At 42.0% G+C, this 24464-nt stretch overlaps 1 protein-coding gene across 50 annotated transcripts in view; it reads left to right on the top strand.

Moving 5' to 3' along the window:
- The window catches only part of LOC147708230 (uncharacterized), a 2035583-nt gene that overhangs the window by 377951 nt on the left and 1633168 nt on the right, over positions 1-24464 (top strand). For 43 of the 50 annotated variants that reach the window (XM_086926974.1, XM_086926953.1, XM_086926973.1 and 40 more), the window contains 3 exons: positions 2480-2530; positions 21490-21543; positions 24363-24416. In XM_086926974.1, the coding sequence (XP_086783100.1) occupies positions 2480-2530; positions 21490-21543; positions 24363-24416 (159 nt within the window). The remainder of the gene's footprint in view (positions 1-2479; positions 2531-21489; positions 21544-24362; positions 24417-24464) is intronic. The other 7 variants (XM_086926979.1, XM_086926978.1, XM_086926976.1 and 4 more) reach the window with 1 other exon arrangement.

Below are 24464 nucleotides of genomic sequence, written 5' to 3'. Positions count from 1 at the left end.
TTATTAAATATAGTCACTGTATGTCTACATAGAATTAAGAATAATAAATCAATATTAGCACTATATTTTTGTGCTCAGTAGTCACTGATCAATTATAAGCCTACACATGTGAATGTATTTTCCTCCACATTGTAAAGATTCACATCACTAGTGCTAATTGACAGACATATTAACGTAATGGAAGCACACTTTGGGCCTGAATCTCAAAGATTTTGCTTTGAGTAGGTATGACTTACTCTTGTAGTACTCATGACTTGAATTTAGGAGTAGCCCTGGAATACTAAGGGCCTTAATTATCCCTTTTTCACGCAACACAATGGAGACACTTGCTGCACTGAGCTGTGTATAGGGGAGAGGGCAAGAATTAGCCATATCTATCAAGATATGGCGCATTCCTGCTCCCTCTTTGCACTGGCATACTTTGCATGCGTGCACCATGGTGTAAGTTGGCTGTGCTGCGTACAGGATTGGTTTTGTGCAGGAAGGTATTTCTATGTGTGCTGCAGATTTTGTGTGTTCCATGGAAATATGGAAGTGTAGGTACTCACTATTTAGAGGGACTGAGAAGTGCTGGTACTCTCCCTTTTAGGTTAAAGAAGTGCATGTGTACGTACTGGACAGTACAGTAACAACCCATTTAAAGCACTGTGCAGAATGCAGAACACATAGAAAAAGGAAGAGATGAAGAGAAATAAAGATATTTCTCCTGGTTACACCTTCCCTGAGAAGGCATCACATTTAGATGCATTCCAAGGTATACCACTCATGGTAAATCTGGGAATGCACCAAAATCCATGGGTGCATGCATGGGAATACCCATGCTCCACCCATGAACCACCTCCCAGGGGCAGAGTAAGGCAAGGCAGTGACCTGCACTGCATTGCGTTACTCTAGATTTACCAAGGCATGCAGGGCCATGCAAGGTGGCCTTGTATTGCTTGGCAAATCCCTTACTAGGATTTGCGTCACTCTGCATCCCCTTGCTTAGTTCTAGGGCGACGCAAAACAATTTGATAAATTAGGCTCTGTTAGCGAAGGTCACAGCAAAACCTTTGTGAAGCTGACCCTTTTTGAATTTCTGAAATTTTTGGGAAGCAAGGAGAGAGTAATTTACACCTACTTACAGCAAACTCTTAAGGCCTTATTACAAGTATGGTGATCCTAAGGACCGCCGTACTGGTGTGCGGTGGTCGGACAATCACAAGACCTCTGGCTCCACTGGGATTAAGGATATGCAACCAGCCTCAATATTTTTGGCAGTTCCAATGCTGGCACTGCTGAGCATATTATGACCTACTTATCGACCGACCTTTTCAGGGTAGTGAGCCCGCCATGAAAAGGAAGGCGGACACGCACTAAAGGGGGTCCTAACAGGCCCCCTGGCCTAAACTGAGCCTTGGGTGCATGCTGGGAATTGCACCCTTGTTCCTGCCTGGTGTGCCATGCACAGCAAGGTGCATGCCACACCTTGCAAGAATGTGCTGCAGGCACAGTCACTGCTGCGGTCAGTTGTTAAGCCTCTCCTATGAGCCTTACACAGGTGCCGCTGTGAGACCGATGCAGCTCGCCCTCCTGACCTGAATTACACTCATAATCCGGCAGGTGGGGGCACAACGGGCTTGCCGGTCCTCTTGGCAGTGCAGTGGTAATGGGCCGACAGGCAGACCACTAAACTCATAATCAGGCCCTTCGTGAATTTGCCCCTTCGTGAATTTGCCCATTTGAACGTGAATTGTATGATGACCCAAAAACATATGTTTCAATTCACAAAGGTTTTGCACTGAGTAGGTGTGACTTATTTTGGTAGTACTCTCAGCGGTAATCCAGGAGTACTATAAAAGTAAGCCACACTTACTCATAACAAAAGCTTTATCAATCAGGCCCTATTTATTATACTCATTTTTTCACAAGCATACATTTTCATGCTTTTGATAGCACTTATTCTTGGCTCAATCAATACGTTTGGGAAATGCATTCCAAACCTCTGTGCAGAGCTATATATTTACAGCTCTCTGTTTGGTAACCTTATTTGCATAGACCACTCTACTGATACTTGGCAGGAAACATCCATTAGATGTCATTTTACTGAAGACAAATCTGTGCACTTGGCGAATTTCTCACATCTTTAATGACACCGGCACATGCAAAAGTTCTTCAATGTGGCAAATGTGATCCGTGACCGGATTATGCATACAAAACAGAGTAGTTGTACCATATGTAAGTTTTACTTTGCTCTTTAGAGGTATTTGTAAACACTTGTGTGGTCACAAATTCTCATGCATATGAACATAGACGTTTGTGTAATCTCTGTATGTGCACAGTGTGTACTTTTTTTGCACATAAAAATTGTACAGTGTATCAGTATTGTGTGTCTATCTGCAACACTGACAGAAGTGTTGAAGAAAAAAGTATGTTTTTTAACATTGTCAAGCTTTGTGCTCCATTGACATACAGTGTTTTACTTATTGTTAATTTCTAGTAATTCGCAAAGACAGACATGAAAAACCTGAAAAGACAACACCATCGAAAGGTAAATTCAAACATTTTCTTGTATAGTTTGATTAAATGTAAATCATCATATATTTTGAGGCATGCAATAAAGGCCTTGGAACATGCCATAAATTAATATTTTATTTTTAACATAGTCATATGATTAAAACTAGAGTAATCACCCACGTGAGTTACTAAGGCAACACTCAATTAAACACGGCTATTAAAACCTGTATTAATGTTCACTATATAATAGCAACAAAGTGAGACCGAAGTGCATAGTGAATTGTTCTCAACAACAATAACACACTCTAGAATTTAGATTTTTTTGCCAAGCTCTTTCTAAGGCTTGTTCAGATCTATATAAACAGGCAAATGTTTAGACAAGTTTTTTACTTATACGTCGCCATTTGTAAAGATTCCTGATGAATGTGTTTTTTGTAAAGCTCGATTGAAAAGAAGATAATAGACAAAGCATCAGTGATGCTTAAAACATCCACATATGAAAGACGGGATCAACCATTAAATGCTGATATATTTTATGCCAAATTGAGTGTGTAACTAATCTATGCTTAAGATGGATTTGTTCTAATCATTGGGGAATTAAAAAAAAAAAATATATATATATATATATATATATATATATATATATATATATATATATATATATATATATATATATGTATGTATTTTTAAGCTTTATTTGCCATTTCCATAACAGTACATAAGTACTCACTTTTGGCTTGTTCAATAAGAGGATAACGAATAAATAAAGGACAAGTATGGCTCATACAGTACAGGAATTTCCATATATAAAAGTGTTCCAACCTGCGTACAGTATGGGCATAGCAGCTGGCAATAGCACAATCAAAATATGAGCATTAACATTGGGTCAGGCAACAAGAACATACGGAAACATTCAGATGTCAAATGTCAAAAATATATTGCAAGCATATTGAAACCTATGAATCCCAAATGTGTGCAGGCCAATTTAGGGCCACCTAGCCCAAACCAGATGGCACAACTCCATCTGGCTTTTGCATGGTAGGGTCAGCATTCAACTCTAGGAGGTAGCTTTTTGAAGGACCCCAAATATCTTTTGGCCGAGAAGTCGGAGGCTGTATATTAGCAAATATCTCACTATTTGTGTTACAGTACGTGAGACTGTGCAACCCTGAAATGACCATGGGAGTAGACCTTGGCCCCCAAACTAGTGCAATCTCTCTTTTTGCCAACAATAGCCCAATTGCCGTGAAACGCTGCACCCCATAGGAAATCCAACCACATACTCCAACAGTGCAACCTTTGGCAAGGGCTTGACGTCCAAGCCAATCATCTTCTCAAGTTCTTTACAAACCTCACGCTAGTAAGTCCCAATTGTCACACATTTCCAGACCAAATGTGAAAAGTCAGCATGTGGAGCTCTACATTTAAGGCAATTTGCGTGGTCTGTCAGGAGTTAAGCCTATGCATTTTCTCGGGGACATGTGGATTCGCCATCGAAACTCGAAATATAATAATTTGTGCCTGCTATTAAGGGAGACTTCCTTGATTTGTGTACAGCAAAATTCCCAGTGCAAGTCCTGGAGTGGGTGGCCTAAGTCACACTCCCATGCCTCTCTAATTTTGGCATCTCTACTGGGGACAAGGGTCATACACTCCCTGTACATTTTAGAGATCAAGTGTTCACCTGCAGATTCGGCAATAACAATGGACAACGGGGTAAGAGGTGCAGGCTCTAAGGGGAACTCTGGAAGAGCTGCTCGCAGTGCACTATGGATCCTGTTATAAATAAAGTGGTCCATGAATATTGCCTCACTAAACCTCCCCTCGTTGGTACAAGAGAAAACTTGTCCCTCTGTAAAAAAGGTCCCCAATTGTCACTATGGCATATTTAGTAAGGGTACTTTGCACTATTTTCTCTTGCATAATGGGGATCTATGGTTTGTTCAATAAAGGGATACCTGGTGAGTACAGTGCGGCTGCCTGGGTGACTTTTTGCAGCTTCCTCCAAGCCCAACTGATGGAAGAAATCGTTTGGATATCCCCTGGAGTCTCCCAGCAGCATTGTAGTGTTTAAGGTGGAAGGCAGAACCAGGTCAGCCTCGGGTCTGGCATATGGGATCGTGCATTACGGGTGGTACCAGGAGTGCGCGTAGCTATACTGCACCACTACATAAAAAAATCTGTAAGTTAGGGACTCCGATTCCCCCTCTCGCATACGGAAGAGTCATAGTGTCCCAGCAAACACTGGGGTTCTTGTCCCCCCAGACCAACCGAATGAGGTGAGAGCATAGCTTTCAAAAGAAAGTATTTGGGAGTGGGACGGGTATGCTATGAAATAAATATAGGAACCTAGGAAGTACAATCATTTTTATTAGCTCCACTCGACCTGCCAGTGAAATTGGAAGTCATGTCCACCTGTCTACCTGTTCTTCAAGTTTGAGCATTCCAGGGCCACAATTCAATTGAAGAACCTGTTCTGTATCTTTGTGAATGTGGATCACCAAGTACTTTGTGGAGTCCTCGCACCACTTTAGGGGATATTCACATTCCCATCTCGTGGTGCCAGAGGTTAGAGGAAATATTTCTGACTTACCCCAATTGATACCCAGGCTAGAGAAACCACCAAACCAAATAATCGTCTGTATCAGATGCTCAAGGTTATCACAAGGAGTCCTCACATATAGAATGATATCATCTGCACATGGGAAGAATTGAAGGGGTATCTACAACAAGGAGCTACAGGGTTACTGGCAGTCAGGTCAAGCCCCCACTCACTGATACAACGCAACTTTATGACCTGACACTGTTTTAGAACAGTGCTGTATGGATTTCAATATCTGTTGTTGCACCTTCTCTTTGGCGTGCTACTTGGGCTGTCAGTATGTTTCCTCTGTCCCTCGTCATGAGTCTCGTTCAGTTTAAAATATTCTGTTCCCTTGACATACATCCTACTTTATGGTGTAGTGTATGAATAAGAAGAAGATGAAATCCCCACAAAAAAACTTGAGGAGAAGATGTGAAGTGCCTCACAGAAGCAACACCATGGGAGTCCACTGGTAGGTTCTCACCAGTGGACTCTGGTTTCATCATCAGCACTACCACATAAAAAAAAACAAAGGAGAAAAAAATATAGTGATGGTGAAAGAAAAATGTGCACCTCTACTAAGTTTACTAGTGCTACAGATGAGTGTCTCCCTAGTACAAGTATATAATGACCCAAAAATAAGATGGACCGATGACTTAGGACCACTTAATTTAAAATTAAAAACGAGCTAGGCCACCACTAGCTGTACCTCTTTATTCCTTGCCGTGGTGCTGCTCACTTTAAAAGACACTGTGTTGCCTTCTAACTCCTTAGAGGGCCAACATGGTTCATTGCCTATAGATTTTGGCAATTTCGTCAGGGCGAGGGTCAATGTTCACCACCCTGCTTGTGTTTCATATGTATGTAACCTGAGGAACAGAATTAATAATAATAATAATAATAAAAACATTTATTAAGCGCATGGCTGCACGACTGTGTATCCCCGCGCTAATTGCTGCAGAATCTCAACCGAGAATCAAGTCAAAGGGAGAAAGCGAGGCGGCGTTATTGAGGGAACAGGTGGGTTTTCAAATTCGCTCTGAATAGAGTTTCCGATGGTTCCATTCTTAAATGAGTAGGAAGAGCGTTCCAGTGTTTCACTCCTAGATAACGAAAGGAGCGACCACCGATTTTTGCTCTGTGGATGCGGGGGAGTTTGAAAAGGGACATTCCTGAGGACCTCAGGTGTCGGGTAGGGCGGTGTATGGTCATGAGGCTCCTTAAGTAGGTGGGACCCTTGTTGTGGGCTATCCTATGGGCATAGCAGAGGCTCTTGAATTTTATTCTCTCCTTTACGGGGAGCCAGTGCAGTTTGGATAATGCAGTTTTGGCAGAAGTTCTTTTGGGAAGGCCTAATACCAAACGGGCTGCTGCATTTTGTACACATTGCAGCTGGTGTAGATGTTTTTGGTTGATGCCTAGAAGGAGGGCATTCCCGTAGTCCAGGTGAGGTGTAATAAGAGCATGCACAATGGTTTTCCTGGCATTGATCGGTATCAGGTCAATGATTTTTCTGAGAGTTCTTAATGTGCCGATGCATTTTCCAATGATCTTGTTAACTTGGGATTTTCCTGATAGATCCGAGTCGATCATGATCCCAAGGTTCTTGACCTTCTCGACAGGTCGAGGGCATTCGCCGAGAGATGTGGGCCACCACGCTTGAGACCATAGGGAGGATTTATTCCCTATCACTAGCACCTCAGTCTTATCTCCATTAAGACGGAGGCAGTTACTGTCCATCCACACGGCCACAGCAGCCATGCACTCCGAGAAGTTTGAGGCGTACTCCTCGGTATTAGGAGTAAGCCTAAACATCAGCTGAGTGTCATCGGCGTAGCTAACAATGCCAACCCCAAAGTTCTCTATGATCTGAGCCAGGGGTTCCATATAGATGTTGAACAATGTAGGGCTCAAGCTAGAGCCCTGTGGAACCCCATGGCTGACGGTCCGAGATGACGATTTGAAGGGCGGGCAATGAAGCTGGAAAGTTCTGTTGGTGAGAAAAGATTTAATCCACGCCAATGCACAGTCCTTTACTCCGATATCTGAAAGACGGGACAGCAGCGTGGCATGTAGCACAGTATCGAAAGCTGCGCTTAAGTCAAGCATGACCAACGCTGCTGTTTCACCCTCGTCCACCATCTTGCGGATATATTCCGTGGAATACAAGACAGCTGTCTCCGTTGAGTAATTTGGTCGGAAACCGGATTGAGTGGGGTGAAGAATGTTTTCTTCCTCTAAAAACGCCATAAGTTGGATGTTAACAATTTTCTCTATTATTTTGGCGCATTGAGGCAGTAGAGATATTGGCCAAAAAATTAAAAACAAACAACACAGAATGAGCACAACCTTAAAAAATTACAACTGCATGGTCAATAGTCCTTCAACACTGTTGTAGTCCTGAACAATAATTTAATGAAAGGATGCCCGACTGTGGCATACCGGTGACCCCCTTCTTTGTCACTCATGCGGTCACAATCCAAGTGTTGCTTCCTATCAGCCTGCCAAGAGAATGTACACAGCTTAACCTACTGGCAAGATATTATGCCTTGCTGCCAGTTTTCGCCCATAATATGTTTTCACTTTGTGCTAAAGTGAATAACTTGGTGGTCTTAATACATGTGGCTATGAAGGGAATAACTTATTTCAAAGACCTTCTACCGTGTTTTACATCGGGGATTAAGTAGCATGCACCGAATGTCTAGGCTACTGTGCGCAGTACCAATTAAAATTACGTTTCTCAATGATGCTCGAATCTGCATAATACATTGCACCGCCCTGGGAAAAAAAAGGTGTGCTCACCCCTGTGCCTTCCACTCGTTCTTGTGCGTTTTAGGAAAAGGAATGCGTGGAGGCCCCCGTTTAAGCGGCAAATACAGGAAGTCTCTCATCAGCCCCCACCTCGCTCTTTACTGGTGCAGTGAGCGTGTTTCACTAGAAATCGTCCTCTCAGACTGCCTGACGAGTCACCTCTATTTAGAGGGGCTCATCTCGCTTCCAGGTGTTAACTCTTCCGGTAACTCCTCGCAGTAACAACTTGTAATACATTCGAACCAACAAAAATGGCAGAACACCACCCAGCCTCTCTTTTTCGTGTCACTGATGGTATGCCTTTTCCATATCCCATTGCACTATGAGATATAACCTGCAAAAAAGTTTTGTACCCAAAAATTTTTGGGGACCAGAAAAAGTTTTGAATTAAGAAAAAATCCTGAACCAACAGCTTATTTTTTAATTGGTACTGAGCACAGTAGCCTAGACATTCGGTGTAAAACGAAGTACAAGTATATTATGGACGAAAACTAGCAGCAAGGCATAGTATCTTATCAATAGGTTAAGCTTTGTACATTCTCTTGGCAGGTTGACAGGAAGCAGCACAGGGATTGTGACCGTATGAGTGACAAAGAAGGGGGTCACCGGTATGCCACAATAGGGCATCCTTACGGTAAATCAATGTTCAGGACTACAACAGTGTTGAAGGACTAATGACCATGCAATTGTAATTTTTTTAAGGTTGTGCTCATTCTGTGTTGTCTGTTTTTAATTCTGTTCCCCAGGTTACATACATATGAAACTCAAGCAGGGTGTGGAACATTGACCCTCGCCCTGACGAAATTGCCAAAATCTATTGGCAATGAAACAAGGTGGCCCTCTAAGGAGTTAGAAGGCAACACAGTGTCTTTTAAAGTGAGCAGCACCACGGCAAGGAATAAAGAGGTACAGCTAGTGTTGGCCTAGCTTGTTTTTAATTTTCAATTAAGTGGTCCTAAGCCATCGGTCCATCTTATTTTTGGGTCATTATATACTTGTACTAGGGAGACACTCATCTGTAGCACTAGTAAACTTAGTAGAGGTGCACATTTTTCTTTCACCATCACTATATTTTTTTCTCCTTTGTTCTTTTTGGATGTGGTAGTGCTGATGATAAGAACCAGAGTCCACTGGTGAGAACCTACAAGTGGACTTCGATGGTGTTGCTTCTGTGAGGCACTCCACATTTTCTCCTCACATTTTTCTCTCTCACATTTGTGGTGATTTCTTCTTCTTCTTATTCATACACTACACCATAGAGTAGGATGTATGTCACGGGAACAAAATATTTTAAACTGATCAGGGATTCATGACGAGGGACGGAGGAAACATACCGACTGCCCAAGTAGCACGCCAAAGAGAGGGTGCCAAAACAGATATTGAAATCCATACAGCACTGTTCTAAAAACAATGTTAGGTCATATAGTTGTGTTGTAAAGATGAGAAGGGGACCAGTCCGGAATTGGAGGCCTCTGTGCAGTTGTCGTTCCTGAAACTGTCAGACTGGAGGATCCATAGCTAAAATAAAAGGAAGCGGGGAAAGCGGGCACCCTTTCCTGGTACCCCTGGAGAGGCTGAAAGTATGAGAAATTGTGCCATTCAGGTGCTTTCGGGCAGTGGGGAGGAGTAGAGCAGCACCGTGAGGTTAATGAAGCCTCTTTGCATGTCCATCCTCTTCATCACCTCAAGGAAAAAGGGCAGTTCTTTTGAATTAAAGGCCTTTTTGGTGTCTAAGAGAATCGCTGCTGCTGCTAATTTGGGTGAAATCCTGTAGATTACTGCAAACAGCGTCCTCAGATTAAGTGCAGTTGATCTGTGCGGGACAAAACCCATTTGTGCTGGGGAGATAATTCGGTCCAGCAGTAGGGCCAACCGTAGTGCTATCAGCTTGGCCAAAATTTAGTAGTCTGGGTTTAAAAGGGAAAGAGGTCTATACAATCCACAATCAAGCGGTTCTTTCCCAGGCTTAGGTCGCATTATTATTACTTCCTACTGTAGGGTGTGGGGGGAGTTTCTGTCTCTCTAAAGCCTCGTTGTAAACTTCTAAGAGATGAGGTGCCGGCAGGTCTGTGTACGCCTTATAGAAATCCCCAGAAAATATTGAATGGTTCAGTGGCCTGGCAACCTTTAGCTTTCATATAATATGGTATAATCACAGAATATATGACTCTGTCTAAAGTATTCTTATCATTGAATGTATATTTGCATGTTGTATGGTTCCTTAGGAACAGGAGTAAGGCCATTGTAAGTTGCTGCAGAAATGTAATCAGTTGTGAGGAAGTTAAATGTCACATGTGGGTGGCAGTGCATTTATACCATCCATCTACATGTCAATAAATGTAAATCTATTGGAAGCACATTTGTGTTTCTTGCCGAGCTGCAGTTTAAAAGCACTTTACTCATGCATAGCTGAGATATATCCCTGTGCCATGTAGGAAAACCTACTTTTATATATGGCCTAATGCCCCCCCGCCCCCCTAAGATACATTAAAGGACTATTCCTTTAGAAGGTTAGAGAAATCTGAGGTGGCTTGCCATATGCTTATCTTGTATGACAGGGGTACTTTATCCCTTATAATACATGGTCATTTCATCACCTTTGCCACTATCAATTTCAATTCTTGCTGCATAGCTCTTTCATATGAAAGGGAGAGAATGTTTGCAAACATGAAGAATACAAAAACAATCTCTAGTACAAAATTAAACTAATCAAAAAGATGTAAGATATTTGCTGTAAAAAGATATTAGAATTTGTTTAATACGCTCAGAATATAGAAAAACATACAGAAAGATTGTAACATTTCGATACCAACCTAAGGAGTACAAAAAAAAATATGCTTCCATAAATATCTCCTTTCTTTTAACCATTTGGGAGATGGCAGGAATAGTTGGCAGATCAAAAGATGCTAGACCAACTGTTCTTTTGACTTGGAGATCCCTAGTGACACTAGCAGGATATGCTATTGTTCATACCCAGCGCCCTGCTAGATGTCCTGGTGCCAATCCCAGTAGAAGGTAAAATCATATTTGTTTCTGTTAGAGGATAGAACATCTCATCTAAATAGCAGAGTGGCTACTGGCATGGCTAGGGGCTGGAGGAGCCATCTTGTTCCGGGGTACATGGGAAGACTTACATTAAAGAAAGAGAGCCGGGGCTGAAAAGGAGGTGGGGAATGTGAAAGTAAATAGTTAACACTGGTATGAGGGAATTCTTCAAACACTCCAGCACATAGAATATGACTGACAGCTCACCACCATCTCCTCAGAAAATGTTTCTGGTCTTGGGAGGATAAAATCTATTTAAAAAAAAGATTCCCACTCCTGGAATGGAATATGGTTCAAGGATCACTAACTCTTACTGTAACTGCCCTCTGAGGGTCACAAAGTTGATCACTTTGCCTGCTCCCAGGACAAAAAAATCAGGAAAACACCAGACTCCAAGAGGGTCCCTTAGACAACTGAGAACTGGACCCTGCAGAAGCCCTAGATGGAGAATGGTTGGCCAGTTTGCCTGCTCCCGGGACACAAAATCTGAATAAACACCTTAATCCAAGAGGTTTTATCAGACCACTAAGAGCTGGACCATGCAAAAGCCCGAGATGGAAAAAGCCTATTTCTGGTAAACCTCTTATGCATACGAGAAGACAACAGGAGGAATCAGGAGGAACTTTTCCAGCAGTTAGAAAAAATTGGAACCTTGAAATGTTTCCACTTTTAGAGGACCGAGACAAGATGCTAAGGGGCACATTTACAAGCCCCTTGCGCCACTTTTACGCCGCTGTTGCATCACTTTTGTGACGCAGCGGTGGCGCAAAAAATGCACCATGGTGCGGGGTATTTACAACGTGACCCTTCTCCTAGATGCGTCATGTTGTAAAGCCCTGCGCCAGAAGAGGCGTACCATCGCAGGGGGAGGCGTTCCTGCACAGGAACGCCTCCCAAAAGTGGCTGAGTGAAATCTACAAGATTTCACTCAGTCAGTTTTGGGACCATGCTGCATCAAAACCCTGCGCCTGCTTGAAGCAGGCGTAAGGATTGACACAGCATTGTACCCATAGGACCCCCCTGATCATTGCTGGTGCTGCGTCGCGCTTGCGATGCAACTCCAGAAATGCGCCACTTTTACGGCACAGATGTGTGACGCATCTGTGCCGTTTTTGCCCCATGGTGCGCCGCATTGATGCGGCACATCATGGGTGGTGGAGCTGCGGCGCACAATTACTGGCGCATCCCTGCCAAGATGCAAGGATGCGCCAGTAATTGTAAATCTGACCCTAAGACTTTATTTTTGAGGGAGGATGCAAGGACAAATTTTTTTCCACTCAGAGTTTTGAGTCACACAGAAAACTGGTTCAGCAGGGCCTCTTGGCAGAGGCATCCAGCTTCATGGAGGCCGATCCCTTGACAGTTTCCAGTCTTGCTCCACTGGTGGATTTCGGGTACCAAAAAAGTAACCAAGCCAAAACGTAAGATCTTGGTCCGAGAAAGACCCCAAATCTCTCTGAACAGTGAAGCGAACTTGATACCTCCAAAATCAACCATTGTTTGACTCTAAGATTTCAGCACCAAAACCAACAGCCTTTGTAGTAGCTTGAAGACTTCAGAACCAATTTTGGGGCACCCTGACTGGCTGCCGCTTTAGACCTTGCCCCAATGGTAGCCTATGAGCTTCAAAAAGTAGACTTAGGGCTGATTTATATATTGGCGGACAGAGTATTTTCTGTCACTTTGGCTGAGTACTTCACGCTGCCCCTGCAGACATCTTCTGCATTTCCAGGAAACTATGTCACATAATGTTGACAGAGCTGTCAATAAAACTTTTTTTTTAAGGAATATGCCTAAGTGCGATTTTGTTTTTGAGAATAAAAAAAATTACCCCCCTTGCTATGGGAGCATTCTCCCATGGCGTGCAAGTCTGTAAAGGTATTCACTGCCCTTTACCACCACGTTTTTGATGGTGGTGAAGGACAATGAAAACTGGCTATGTGTCCTCCCAATCTAAACCCAGAAGGCGGTCATATAGCCAAACCGCTGACTGTCTTTAGTCAGTTTACCCTTGCCACCAACATACAAATCAGGGCCTAAGTCACAAGGTAAAAAGTTTGATTGATGTAACGTGTTTGGCTTACCCAACCTCCATCCCATCATGGTGAACCTTACATTGCACATGTGTCTGATCAATTGCAAACTTTGCATAAGTGCTTTATCTTTTGACTTAAAACCTTAAAATGTGATTTCTCCGGACCCCCTCATCTGATTTAAATTGTTTGGGTACCTTTTGGCTTACTAAATTGGAAGAATTGTTGTGCTGTTTTGCTAACTTTTATATTATTGGTGCAGCTTGAATTTAATATACATTTCTCTTGGGATTCCACTGTGGTTTCTGCCACAGCTACCAGTGTTAAGCTGTGTTTCAATGATATCTAACCAGTGTGTGTTACTTTGTGTTACTTAAATTGTTAAGTGTTATGTCTAAACCCTTCCCAAATGTGTAAGCCCCTTTCTGATAGGAAGTGATGTTCAGCACTCTGCACTCAGCACTCTGTCCAAATTTGCAACAAATGTGTTTGTTAATTCAGATTATGCCCCCTTCAGTCTCCTGGTGAGCAGAAACTGATGGATCTCTAAATCTTTTCGAATATCTAGTGCTTTACACAGTGCTTACAAGGTGTGTTTTGCTGTTCTTCTGTTCCTCTAGACAAAATAATAATTTATATTTTTAAGGCCCAATTAGCCAAAATATGCAATGAATTCAAGAGAAAATCCATTATTGCTAAATCTTTTGAGTGGATTACATTATGTGCTACTAACTAGATTATTTCTGTGGTAATACTATACTTTCATCAGCAGGTACAAGCATTCTTCATCATTGAAAAAGAAAATTGGATTATGGTTTTGTTGGACTAGAAAGATACTTCTCCTCAAGTCATTGGTGGGGGGATGGGCTCTGTAACACTCCACTTCTTTCACCCAGCCTCCTCGTTGATACTGCCAATAAGCGAGAACAAAGCCTCCATTCAGCAATCAGGAAGGTGGGCCGATATAGGACCCTGTGTTAATAGCGGTAGTAGCCATGATGTAATATGGAGAGGTTACCTATCAGCCTTGTGTGAATTATATATAATGAATGCCTTCAGTTATGTTCTGCTATGTTATAAGATTTCTAAAGCGTATGGCTGCCTCAGAAACGGGGCGCCCCAGTGCTAGTTTAATCAAAAAGCCACAACTGTGAAAGAGAGACCCAGGGGAAAAAGCGGAGGCCCAGCAGAATACTTAGGTACGACACTACCAGGTCTTCAGAGATTTCTTAAAAGATAAGTGGTTCTGAATGCACCTCAGAGTAAGAGGAAGGTGTTCTAGAGGCTTTAGTGCAAAAGGACCGCCTACCCGCCCTTTCTATTCTAACACGTGGCACACAGGGTTGATTATGGTCAGCAGAGCACAAGGACTGTGAAGGGATGTACAGCATCAGCAAATTAGATAAGATGGGGCCCCTTGAGAAAAAAAGATCTTTTGGGCCATGCACAGTGCCTGAAACTGAATTTGCTTATCCATCTGGAGCCAGTGTAATTTGTGAATAGCATACGCAGCTGAGCAGTACTTAGGAATGAAAAACAGCCACCTTGCTCGTAGCAGCCCAAAACATGTGCCTGCCATTGCTTTCGTCTGAGCTTCAAAGGTTAGACCATTATCAACCTAGATGCCTAGATTCTTAACAACCGGCTTGAGACAGGGGGAGTTCAAAAGGTCTCCCCACGTCTGGACATCCCTGTCTATAAGTAGAATAACTGACTTGCTAGTATTCAGCTTCAAACAGTATTATGAGATAAATGCGGTGCCAGCAGCGACTGCTCCTAAATGTAAAACGCCTGAAGCAACCTCTCCTCTTTTAGCATATGCCAGCAACCTCCCCCCACCTGCATTGAAAAAGCTTCCCTAGTAGGGGGAAAATTGTGGGGCAAGCTTGCTGGGCAGCATAGCGTAATTTGGATGCCTTTGTGTTTGGGAGATAATTAGGGGCCAGGATGTACCGCTCCTAGATGACAAATGCCAGATGCAGCCACCCTCTTCAAGTTTACACTGGATCTCCCCTCTGCTTTGAAAGAAACACCCCGGTGAGTGAACCCAAAGTGGACTTTGAGCTTCAGAGCAACTAGAAAATCAACAGGGTGCGCAGGGGGTGGGGGCAGACTTCGCCAGATGTTGTAGGCACTATTTTGAATGGAACAGACAGTCTCCCAGAGGGGGCGTCAAGGCAAATAGGGTGATCCACAATGGGAAGCATGAATGTTTGACGGAAGGGGGCTTAAGAGACCCATGCAATAATCGACTAAATAACTCCAGAGTAAAAATGGCAGACGATTCTCAGGAGATGCTATCAAAAAACTGACAAAGGCCAGAAATGGTGACCTCTGAGCTGGGAAGGTGGAATTCTCCCTCTCAGGCACTAGAAGCCACAAGATCTCCAAAAGCAGGGCCAGATTTTAAAAAGACAAGGAGCCCACAGCTTGGAATATAGCATAAGGTGGAAATAACTGTGGGAGAGCAATCACCTACTGGAGCAGCTAGGGTTATTATGAAGCCTGTGCCTGAAAATGGTGATAAAGGAGCAGTATCCTATGGGAGTGGAAAGGATCTTGAAAGTGTCAATTCACACCCCAGTAGTAAGAGTTTGCTGGAGGCAGTCGAGACAGTACCTCAACAGGAACATCTTTGAACAGCAAGGTTAGAGAGATTTTTCCTGCTATTTCAGAGTTAATTGATCACCTTGGACAGCACAAACATCCAGGGTCTCCGAGATCAGACCTGAACCAGCTTCTCTCTCCCCTTTATACGTTGATAAATCACCAAAGCAGACTTTTATATATCAAAAAAGAAGGACTTTGTCATTAGTCTAAATGACAAAGTTGTTTTCAGTTTGAAACAGCTACACTAGTCTTCAGTGTCAGGCAGGGAAACAAGATTTACTTTGTCACAGTCAAGGTAGCACAATATGTGCTGCAGCCATGAGGGACACTTTAACTTACAGGCCCGGTGTACCCATGGCACCATATTCTAGGGACCTATGAGTAAATTAACTTATGCCAGTTGGTTTAAAGCTAATTAAACATACCCTTTTAAGGGTTAGGGCACAGACACTGAGATCTGGTCAGCAGGCCTCAGTGCACTCCCAGAATTGAAAAACCAGCATCATCAGTCAAACATTTGGAGGTGATCTTACATACAAGACATTTCCTTACTGGTCCCCCCCTCCAGACAAAAAGTAATAAGCAACTGACTAACACCTGGTAGTTATTATCTAAGTGGATGAACCTGGAAAGGCCATCTGCAATGGCTTGGTCAGTCTCACATCTGTGTTTGACTGTGAAGTCCATACCCTGTAGGGAAATGGACCACCTAACTATTTGGGGTTCTGTACTTTTATCTGCATAAACCACCTGAGAGGTCTGTGGTCAGTTTGAACTCTGGAGTGAGTACCAAACATGTAGGGTCTCAGCTTCTTCAGGAACCAAACAAGAGCAAAGGCTACACTTTCAATGGAACTCCAACGCTGTTCTCGGTGGAGGAGTTGCTTACTAATAAAGACAACTGGTTAATTTTACTTTATTTTTTTACCTGTGCAAACACAGCCCCAATCCTGTGTTCAGAAGTGGCTGTCTGGAAAATAAACACTTTACTGAAATCAGGTGCCTTCAGGACTGGAGTTGAGTGCAACGCTTCCTTGGGGGTGCCAAAGACCTTTTGACACTGCTCAGTCCAGATAGCTTTTCTGGGTTGTGTATTGGCAGTGAGTTCTGTGAATGGAACTACAATGGTACCATAACCTTTTGCAAACCTCCTATAGTAGCCAATCAGGCCAAAAAAGGTCTGACCTGGGTCTGTGTCTTATGAGACACAAGGTCCATAATGGTCGGGATCTTGGGCTGGAGAGGTTGAACTTGTCGTTCACCTCTTGGTGGCCCAAGTACACAGTAGAGGCTTGCCCAAACTGGCACTCCCTTTCCTTGATTGTCCCTCTTGCCTGTTGCTAGAGGTGGACAAGGTGATCCTCCTAGGTGGCACTATCTACAGCAATATCATCTAGATATGCTTCACTGAAACCTTCCAAACCTGAAATAACTCAAACTTTGCTTATTTTGAGTTGTGTGTCCGATGTCCATTTACAAGGTAATGCAGTTTGGGTAACAATCTCAACCTGATTATTATAAACAGCAAGAGTTGGGATCAGACTCTTTGTGTAGCCAATTGCATGATCACTGTGCACCCATTCACTTGTTGCTTCTTGTGTATGATGAGACTACTATGCTGTATTGTGTGGGGATGTGGACATCAGTGGAGTGCACATGACACACGCCACGGGTTTGTACTTTCTGTGTTATTTTCTATTTTATTGAAAAATGCTTCAATAAAGAAATTTAAAAAAATTAAACAAATTCTTAGCCATTTGTGGTTCATTTTTATCTAAACAGTTTTCAAAAGAATGAACAGATTTAAGAGATAAGACAGCCGCAATTGGGCCATACCATGTAGCCTCTCTTCAGATGATGTGTACAACAGTGCTCCACTAGGGTTGTTTCATTATGTGAAAAGGTGAAGAATTGATAGAATTTTGATGATTCCAAAGACAAGTAATACCAAGTTTTTCAAACATAGCTCAAATCTAATATCCCTGATTTGGCATAGTACTTTTTTTATAGGGGCCAAGGTCGACTTCATCCCTATATGGGACCAATATCTTAGCGGTCTCAATTTTGGATATTGGGTCAGCACTCCTAATTCTGACATTCAGAAGCAAGTGGAGTTTTGTTATAATTGAGGTAGACCTAAGAGCATTGTAAAGCAACAGCTGCTTACAATTTCACAAAATTATTCAAACCAATAATTCCAGTCCATAGAAAATAGCAAACGCCAATTCAATTTGTGCCTTATAGATCTCAATAATGGTAAAATAATGTATCAGCTGGCCTTCTAGCAAAGCACTGCCAAACATTGGCCCATTGAAGCAACACAACACTCTTCTTCTCCACTGTTTTCAGCCAACTTCATTGAGACCAACCTACCAAACAGGTAATTAAACACATAGACCTTCTCCAAACTTTCATTCTCCATTGCTTCTTAGAAGATGTAAGTGGATTATAGACAGTGGCATTTGTTGGTTCAGTGACAAGCCTCACAACTCACAAAACTAAGGAACAAATTTTTTATAAGATTTTTGAAGCACATGTTGTGATTAAATGGCTGTCATCTGTGAAAAGTAGCATACAAACTTTGATACCCACAAAGAAGGAGAGTCATTCAGGCACCTACTGAGTTGTTAATAACTTTAATTGCATACATTATAAATGACATTGGAACCAGTATATGCCCTTTCCCAGGATTGATTGTGCAAGCTCACCATTTGGACCATATGGGAATCCATAAAAATTATTTTTATGCAGGCATTAATTAAATCATGGAGATTTTCAGATAGGCCATTATTCACACAGTTCAATGTGGGGAACTATAGTGAAAGCAGATATAAGATCTAGTAATGCCACATATAAAGCTTCCTGGTTTACATAAACATACTTCCACAGTAGGAGATTGAATCTAAAGATGTGGTTGATGGTGCTGGTAATCCCCCTAAGTCCTACTTGCAAATGAGAAAGCTTGTAGGACCCCTCACATCTATTAAAATATTTTGTCATATTTAATGCGTTAATACATGATTGCTTCTTAAAAATTGAAACAATTCCACTGTAAGCCATGAAAGGGAATGTTGGCTCCCTATGCTACTGTAATGGAAATAACTTAGATAATGCCCGGTAGTTTTCAGCATGTTTGACCTGCAATAATCGATCAAGGGAAAACTGGGGGGGAGGGGGTCTTACAATTTTCTCAAGACTCTAAATCCCATCCTTTTGCCTCTTGTTTAGACAGGGTTCAGACTTTACACCTTAAAATTGAAAGAGGGCCTTAATAGGTGCTATGCCAAAATATTGAGTTTAAAAAACAAATCATTTATACTTGTTGGACTGCACAGTATCTACTACCACCATATAGTCAAGGTAAGCAGATGTGGAGATATAAGAGCAAATCTACATTCCTCGATGTATGGTTACCTTGATGATGTGTAGGTGGTCAATATTGTGCTGTTACTATGACTATACATCACCATATATTTACACAAATAGGGAGGGACTAGAGAGTGTGCCTTCTCTCGCTCTCCAAATTAGACTATTGACCTCACAACACGAGACGGACAAATTCCAACTCTTATGTTAAAGAACTGGAAAAGTTAGCTTACAAGGGGTCAAATAGAAGAAAAAGTACAAAACTATGGAAAAACTCACTGGAAAATCCAACATCTTTTCATGATTGCCCTCACCCACTGTGTAGCGGATGCTTCATCATAGGGCTGACACACCTAGGTGCAGTCAAACACTCAGAGTGGAGCGCATGTTTTTGTATATAAATCTAAAGAAAAGACTAATATTTTTCTTAGGAGAAATCTCTATTGCAGAAAGAATCTTATATATAAAACTGTCTAGGAGGGTGCCAGTATATTTGTTTATTTTTGCCCCCCCCTTGACAGAGTTCAACTTTTAAGAATGGGAGGAGTTACATTGCAATTACCCCATCTGCCTGTAGCAACGTGTTTCTGCCACTTATTAACGCCCCAGTGGGTCACTGACCTTCCTCAGGATAGTGATCCTTCATCATAAACCTAGTCCTTCTAAGTTTATTTAACTGGAAAATCAGGACTGTATGTTGATTTACATGCCTTTATGTAGATACACTCATGATGTGTACCAATGTTTCATTATTGCTTCTCCAAACTCAGGGCCAGAGTGGGAACACTGCCCTATAGTCACACTTGTATCAAGGTACAGTGTCTCCTCAACAGCCACTCTAACCACTATACTAAACATATAACCCATTTAACAATGAGAAAGCATGCTTCTCAGAAATTGGACTCTTTGGTCCTCATTGCAAGTTGGGTCGAATAGGGTAGGGTATTTGCCACACCTGATAAATACCGCCCTCCCGGGGTGAGGAAATAACTAGGTGATGGTTATATCTCATTTTCAACTTGACATGAGGCATAACATTCAGAATCAGAATTTAACACACTGAATTCTCAAAGTTTTGCCTTTTTTATGACCTTTTTTGAATACAAGTTTTGGCAGGTTTGATCCCTTTACAGTCTCCTGTTTACTTAAGGGTCAGAATTTAGCCACGAGATTATAAAGCTTGTCTTCTAGACATATATAAAAAGGTTCAGATTACGAATGCCTGGGATATGTGCTATTTATGGCACTGACTAAATCTGACTCCTGGGGTTCGAAAGTGATTGAATACAATTGAGGCACCTATTCCAAGGTTTTGTAGAACAATGTGGATTCCATGGCAAATACTAAATCTTTTTGCCTGTTAATTATTGCAAGATTCACCTGCTGACATTTAATGAGGGATTTAAACTTTATCAAGCCTGGTAATCACCACATGCAGTAAACTGCAAATAATTCAGAATTCTGGCTCCTGGCAAATAGATGTTTGTGCAGAGGAAAGAAAACTTCAGACCACCTTTTCTCAGGAATATGATTAGCGTACCATAAGGGGTGGTATTTACCACAACTAGTAAATACAACTTTACCAGTGTGGGAAATTAACTAATTGTGGTACATACTGCCTTGTCTGAGTTAGCTATCCAAAAAGGAGGAAAACATAGAACTTACCCCCAGATGCATCTAGCATCCATTTTGTGATTCCTTATTAGCGAAAAATAAGGAATCGCTAATAAGGAATAGAAAAATGCTATGCAAGAAGAACTCGCTCTAAAAATAGCGAATTCTTAAAATTCCTTAATTGCGACTCGCAAATTGCGAGTCTGGGAATGCTCGGATTGTCATGTGGCAGTTGCCCCGGGCCCCTGCTCATACTGAACAGTATTCTGCTTGGCATACAATTCTTTACAGGTAAATGTAGCCTTCTGCATAAACAAACATTCCCACCCCCCACGCATTGAAACACTTTATTCCCTGCAGAGAAAGCCCTTCCCCTACACCATCAGTGAATCTGGAGGTGATCCTTTCCCTTTCCATGCTGTAAGAGCTGGAGTAATGCCCTACTATTTCAATGGGGAAAAGGTGTTGAGGGGAGATGGGCAATGCCCAAAAACATGCCTATTTGTCAGTGTACCTACACTATCAATTCAAACCACACCTCAGAATATCACTTTCCCACCTCTTGAGTTTATTTTACAATTGTGTATTTTGTACAGTTTAGGGGGCATAATTATGAGACACTTGCATCACGTTTGCACACGCAAATTGGTATATGCACAGTGCAAAGCTCTGAGTTAGATTTCTGAAATCACACAACACAGGCACTGTTAAATCACAAGAGGCCTTAAGTTGAAGACAGATACTCCCAAACTCTTAACTGAGGGCACAGAACTACTGGGTTACCTTCAAAAATGCATTATTTATCCCCAACAATATGCAGGACTAAAACATAATTTAGATATGAACTGTGTTCAATCATTATTACCCAGATCTTTTATATTACTGAGTACTGACTTCGAGAATTTAATCTACTTATTTTTGTTACTGTAGTACATAGAGAAAAAAAAGACAGAGCAGAAGATGTAAAGAAATCATCACTGAAAGGTAAATGTTTCTTCCAAGGGCGTAACACAGGCCTCCGCAGCCCCTGTGGTGCGGGGGCCCCCAAGCTCCAGGGGGCCCCCTCAGCACAGCACACTGGCCTGAGAGCTTCTGATTGAGCCATGAGGGGGCCCCTCTACGTACCTTGTAGGGAGGCCCCTCAAGTTTCATTATGCCAGTGGACTTTTTTCCTCTTCAAGGCTTCAGCAGTACTTTTATCTGAAAACATGTCGGCGGTTAGGAGAACCTATCCACCTTAAAGGGAAACAAACAAATAGTGGGAAAGATTTTTTGTAGCTAGTTTTCGTGGAAATTTATATCCACAAGAGACAATCCATACAGTCTGCCGCGCGCACAACATTGTGACTCACAAGATGTGCATTTTTCATACACAACCGTGTTATTTCTATGTTATTCAAAATATTTTTAACAAGATGGAACCTGATTTTGCCCCTTATTTGATGGCCCAATAATCTCTATTCAGGAGCAGGATCTGGACTAAAACGTCTGTTAAATTACTGTACAGACACAGTGATCTTCGCCCCTCAAATATGAACAGGAGTAAAATATAAGTTTTTGGTTTTTGCTTGGATCTGGGTGAAACATTTCATCATTACTGTGTTTCTCTCATTTTGACATGAATGATGCACTAATAATGCATCCACAAATATCAACCTGTATGTTATCGGTAATTTCTCATTCAGAATTACTGCATCATTTTATTAGGGCATTTGGGTCCGCTCCTTAGCCTCCTATTTGGGCTCCCAAGTGCTTCCCCATCAGTTCCATTGGGAATTATGTTGTCTGCGGTGTTACTACATACATAACATGTTTCCTCAGATTTGTTAGATGCTGAACACATACTAAATCTCCAAGGGAAAGTGTATGAGAGAATGAGAAATTATCAGAGTAACTGGACCCAGAATGAATAATTCATTCAGTAATTCTTAGTTACTCAGAGGATTCTTAGAGTTCAACCTGCATTCTCCATTAATTCTGCAGCCCTGAAGTTATCAACATCTCGCACAGCGACGGCTCGTGGAGGGAGTTACGGTGGGGCAGGAGGGTGGGGAGGGGGAGGGGCAGGGTGGAGGTTGCTAAAAACCGGCATATGGATAAATGCAGGTAAGTAAACAATTTAATTAATAAAACGAATTTCGTAGCTCGCACTGCATTGCATTTTGCGATGCAAGGCGCACTACGAAATTCGTTTTATTAATTAAATTGTTTACTTACCTGCAATTATCCATATGCCGGTTTTTAGCAACCTCCACCCTGCCCCTCCCCCTCCCCACCCTCCTGCCCCACCGTAACTCCCTCCACGAGCCGTCGCTGATCTCGCATATTGTGATCTTTGCGAATTAGGAATTAACACCCAGTATCCAGGGACCTTCTAATGAGACCCTTAGGTGTTTTGTGTGACTCGCATTGCATCACGTCTGCACCACGCAAAGTGGTATATGCATGGTGCAAAGCTCCGAGTCAGATTTCTGAAGTCACACAAAGCCATATTGCATGACTTTGAGTGGCCTCATGAATCTTGAGTAGTGCAACTTGTCCCAAATTGCCGCATCACCTTACTCTGCACAAGATAAAGCATTCCATGGGCATTGCAGTGGATATTCCCTTGTAAATCCCATGGGTTTTGGTGCATTTCCAGTGTTGCAAGGACTTGTAAACCTTGGAATGCGTCAATAGCTTTCGCCTCTCCCGGTCAGGCATAACGAGGAGAAATATCTATATTTCTTCTCTTTTTTTTCTCTTTCTATGCGTGTTCTATTCTGCACCCTACATAGAATGAGGAAAACGCCTCTATGAATTGTTTTTTTGCAGGAACATGCCCTTCCTGCAAAAAAACAATCCTCCCCACAATACATGGTGCAAGGGTGACTGTGTTAGCGGTAGGCTGCTGAAACAGTGTCAGTGCAGGGGGGAAAGGACAGCAATTCACCCTATTGTATAAATATGGTGCATTCCTGCCCTTTCACTTTTACGTAGGGCAGCCCAACAAGGTGACTTGCTGCACTGCCCTACACCAAAACCCCTTAAATCAGGCCCTTGCTCTGGAAACCTACAGTGTCGAATGCATTTAAGGATACCAGAAATCACTTTGTGGATTCCATATCACAGTAAGTTAGACATTATGTGGGAGTAAACATACATTTATGGTTGAAAATACCTCTGTCAATAAGGTCCAGTGTGTTTCCTTACAAATAAGATGAACTATTCGACATCCTTCCGAATCAGGCATGCATACATCTGAGGTCACAGTAACAGCGCTTTAGAGTACCACTATTGACAGCACCTCTCTACTTCAAAACAATGACAATACCTTTTCAGGAATAAAATCGATTTCTCTGAATACTAATGAACACAGGCACTGATAAATAACAAGGGGCCCGATTCACAGAACTAACTTAAGACAACATCCTAAACTTACTACTTTTGGTATTCACAGAAGTTAGGATTTTGTCTTAAGACAGACTTAAGTTAGGATTCTGTATTAAGTCTGTCTTAAGTCTGTCTTAAGACAAAATCCTAACTTCTGTGAATACCAAAAGTAGTAAGTTTAGTATTTTGTCTTAAGTTAGTTCTGTGAATCAGCCCCAAGAGGCCTTAAGTTGAAGACAGATACGCCCAAACTCTTAACTGAGGGTAGAGAATTACTGGTTTACCTTCAAAAACACATTATTTATCCCAAACAATATAATGGACTAAAACAGAAGTTAGATATGAACTGTGTTAAATCATTATTAACCAGATGTTTCATATTACTGAGTACTGACTTCGAGGATTTAATCTACTTATTTTTGTTACTGTAGTACATAAAGAAAAAAAAGACAGAGAAGAAGATGTAAAGAAATCATCACTGAAAGGTAAATGTTTCTTCCTTTTCAAGGCTTCAGCAGTACATTTATCTGAAA

Source organism: Lissotriton vulgaris, chromosome 6 (genome assembly GCF_964263255.1).
Source record: "Lissotriton vulgaris chromosome 6, aLisVul1.2, whole genome shotgun sequence".
NCBI classification, from domain to species: Eukaryota; Metazoa; Chordata; class Amphibia; order Caudata; family Salamandridae; genus Lissotriton; species Lissotriton vulgaris.
Note: the sequence above shows the minus strand (reverse complement) of the source record. Positions and strands in the feature narration are given on the sequence as shown.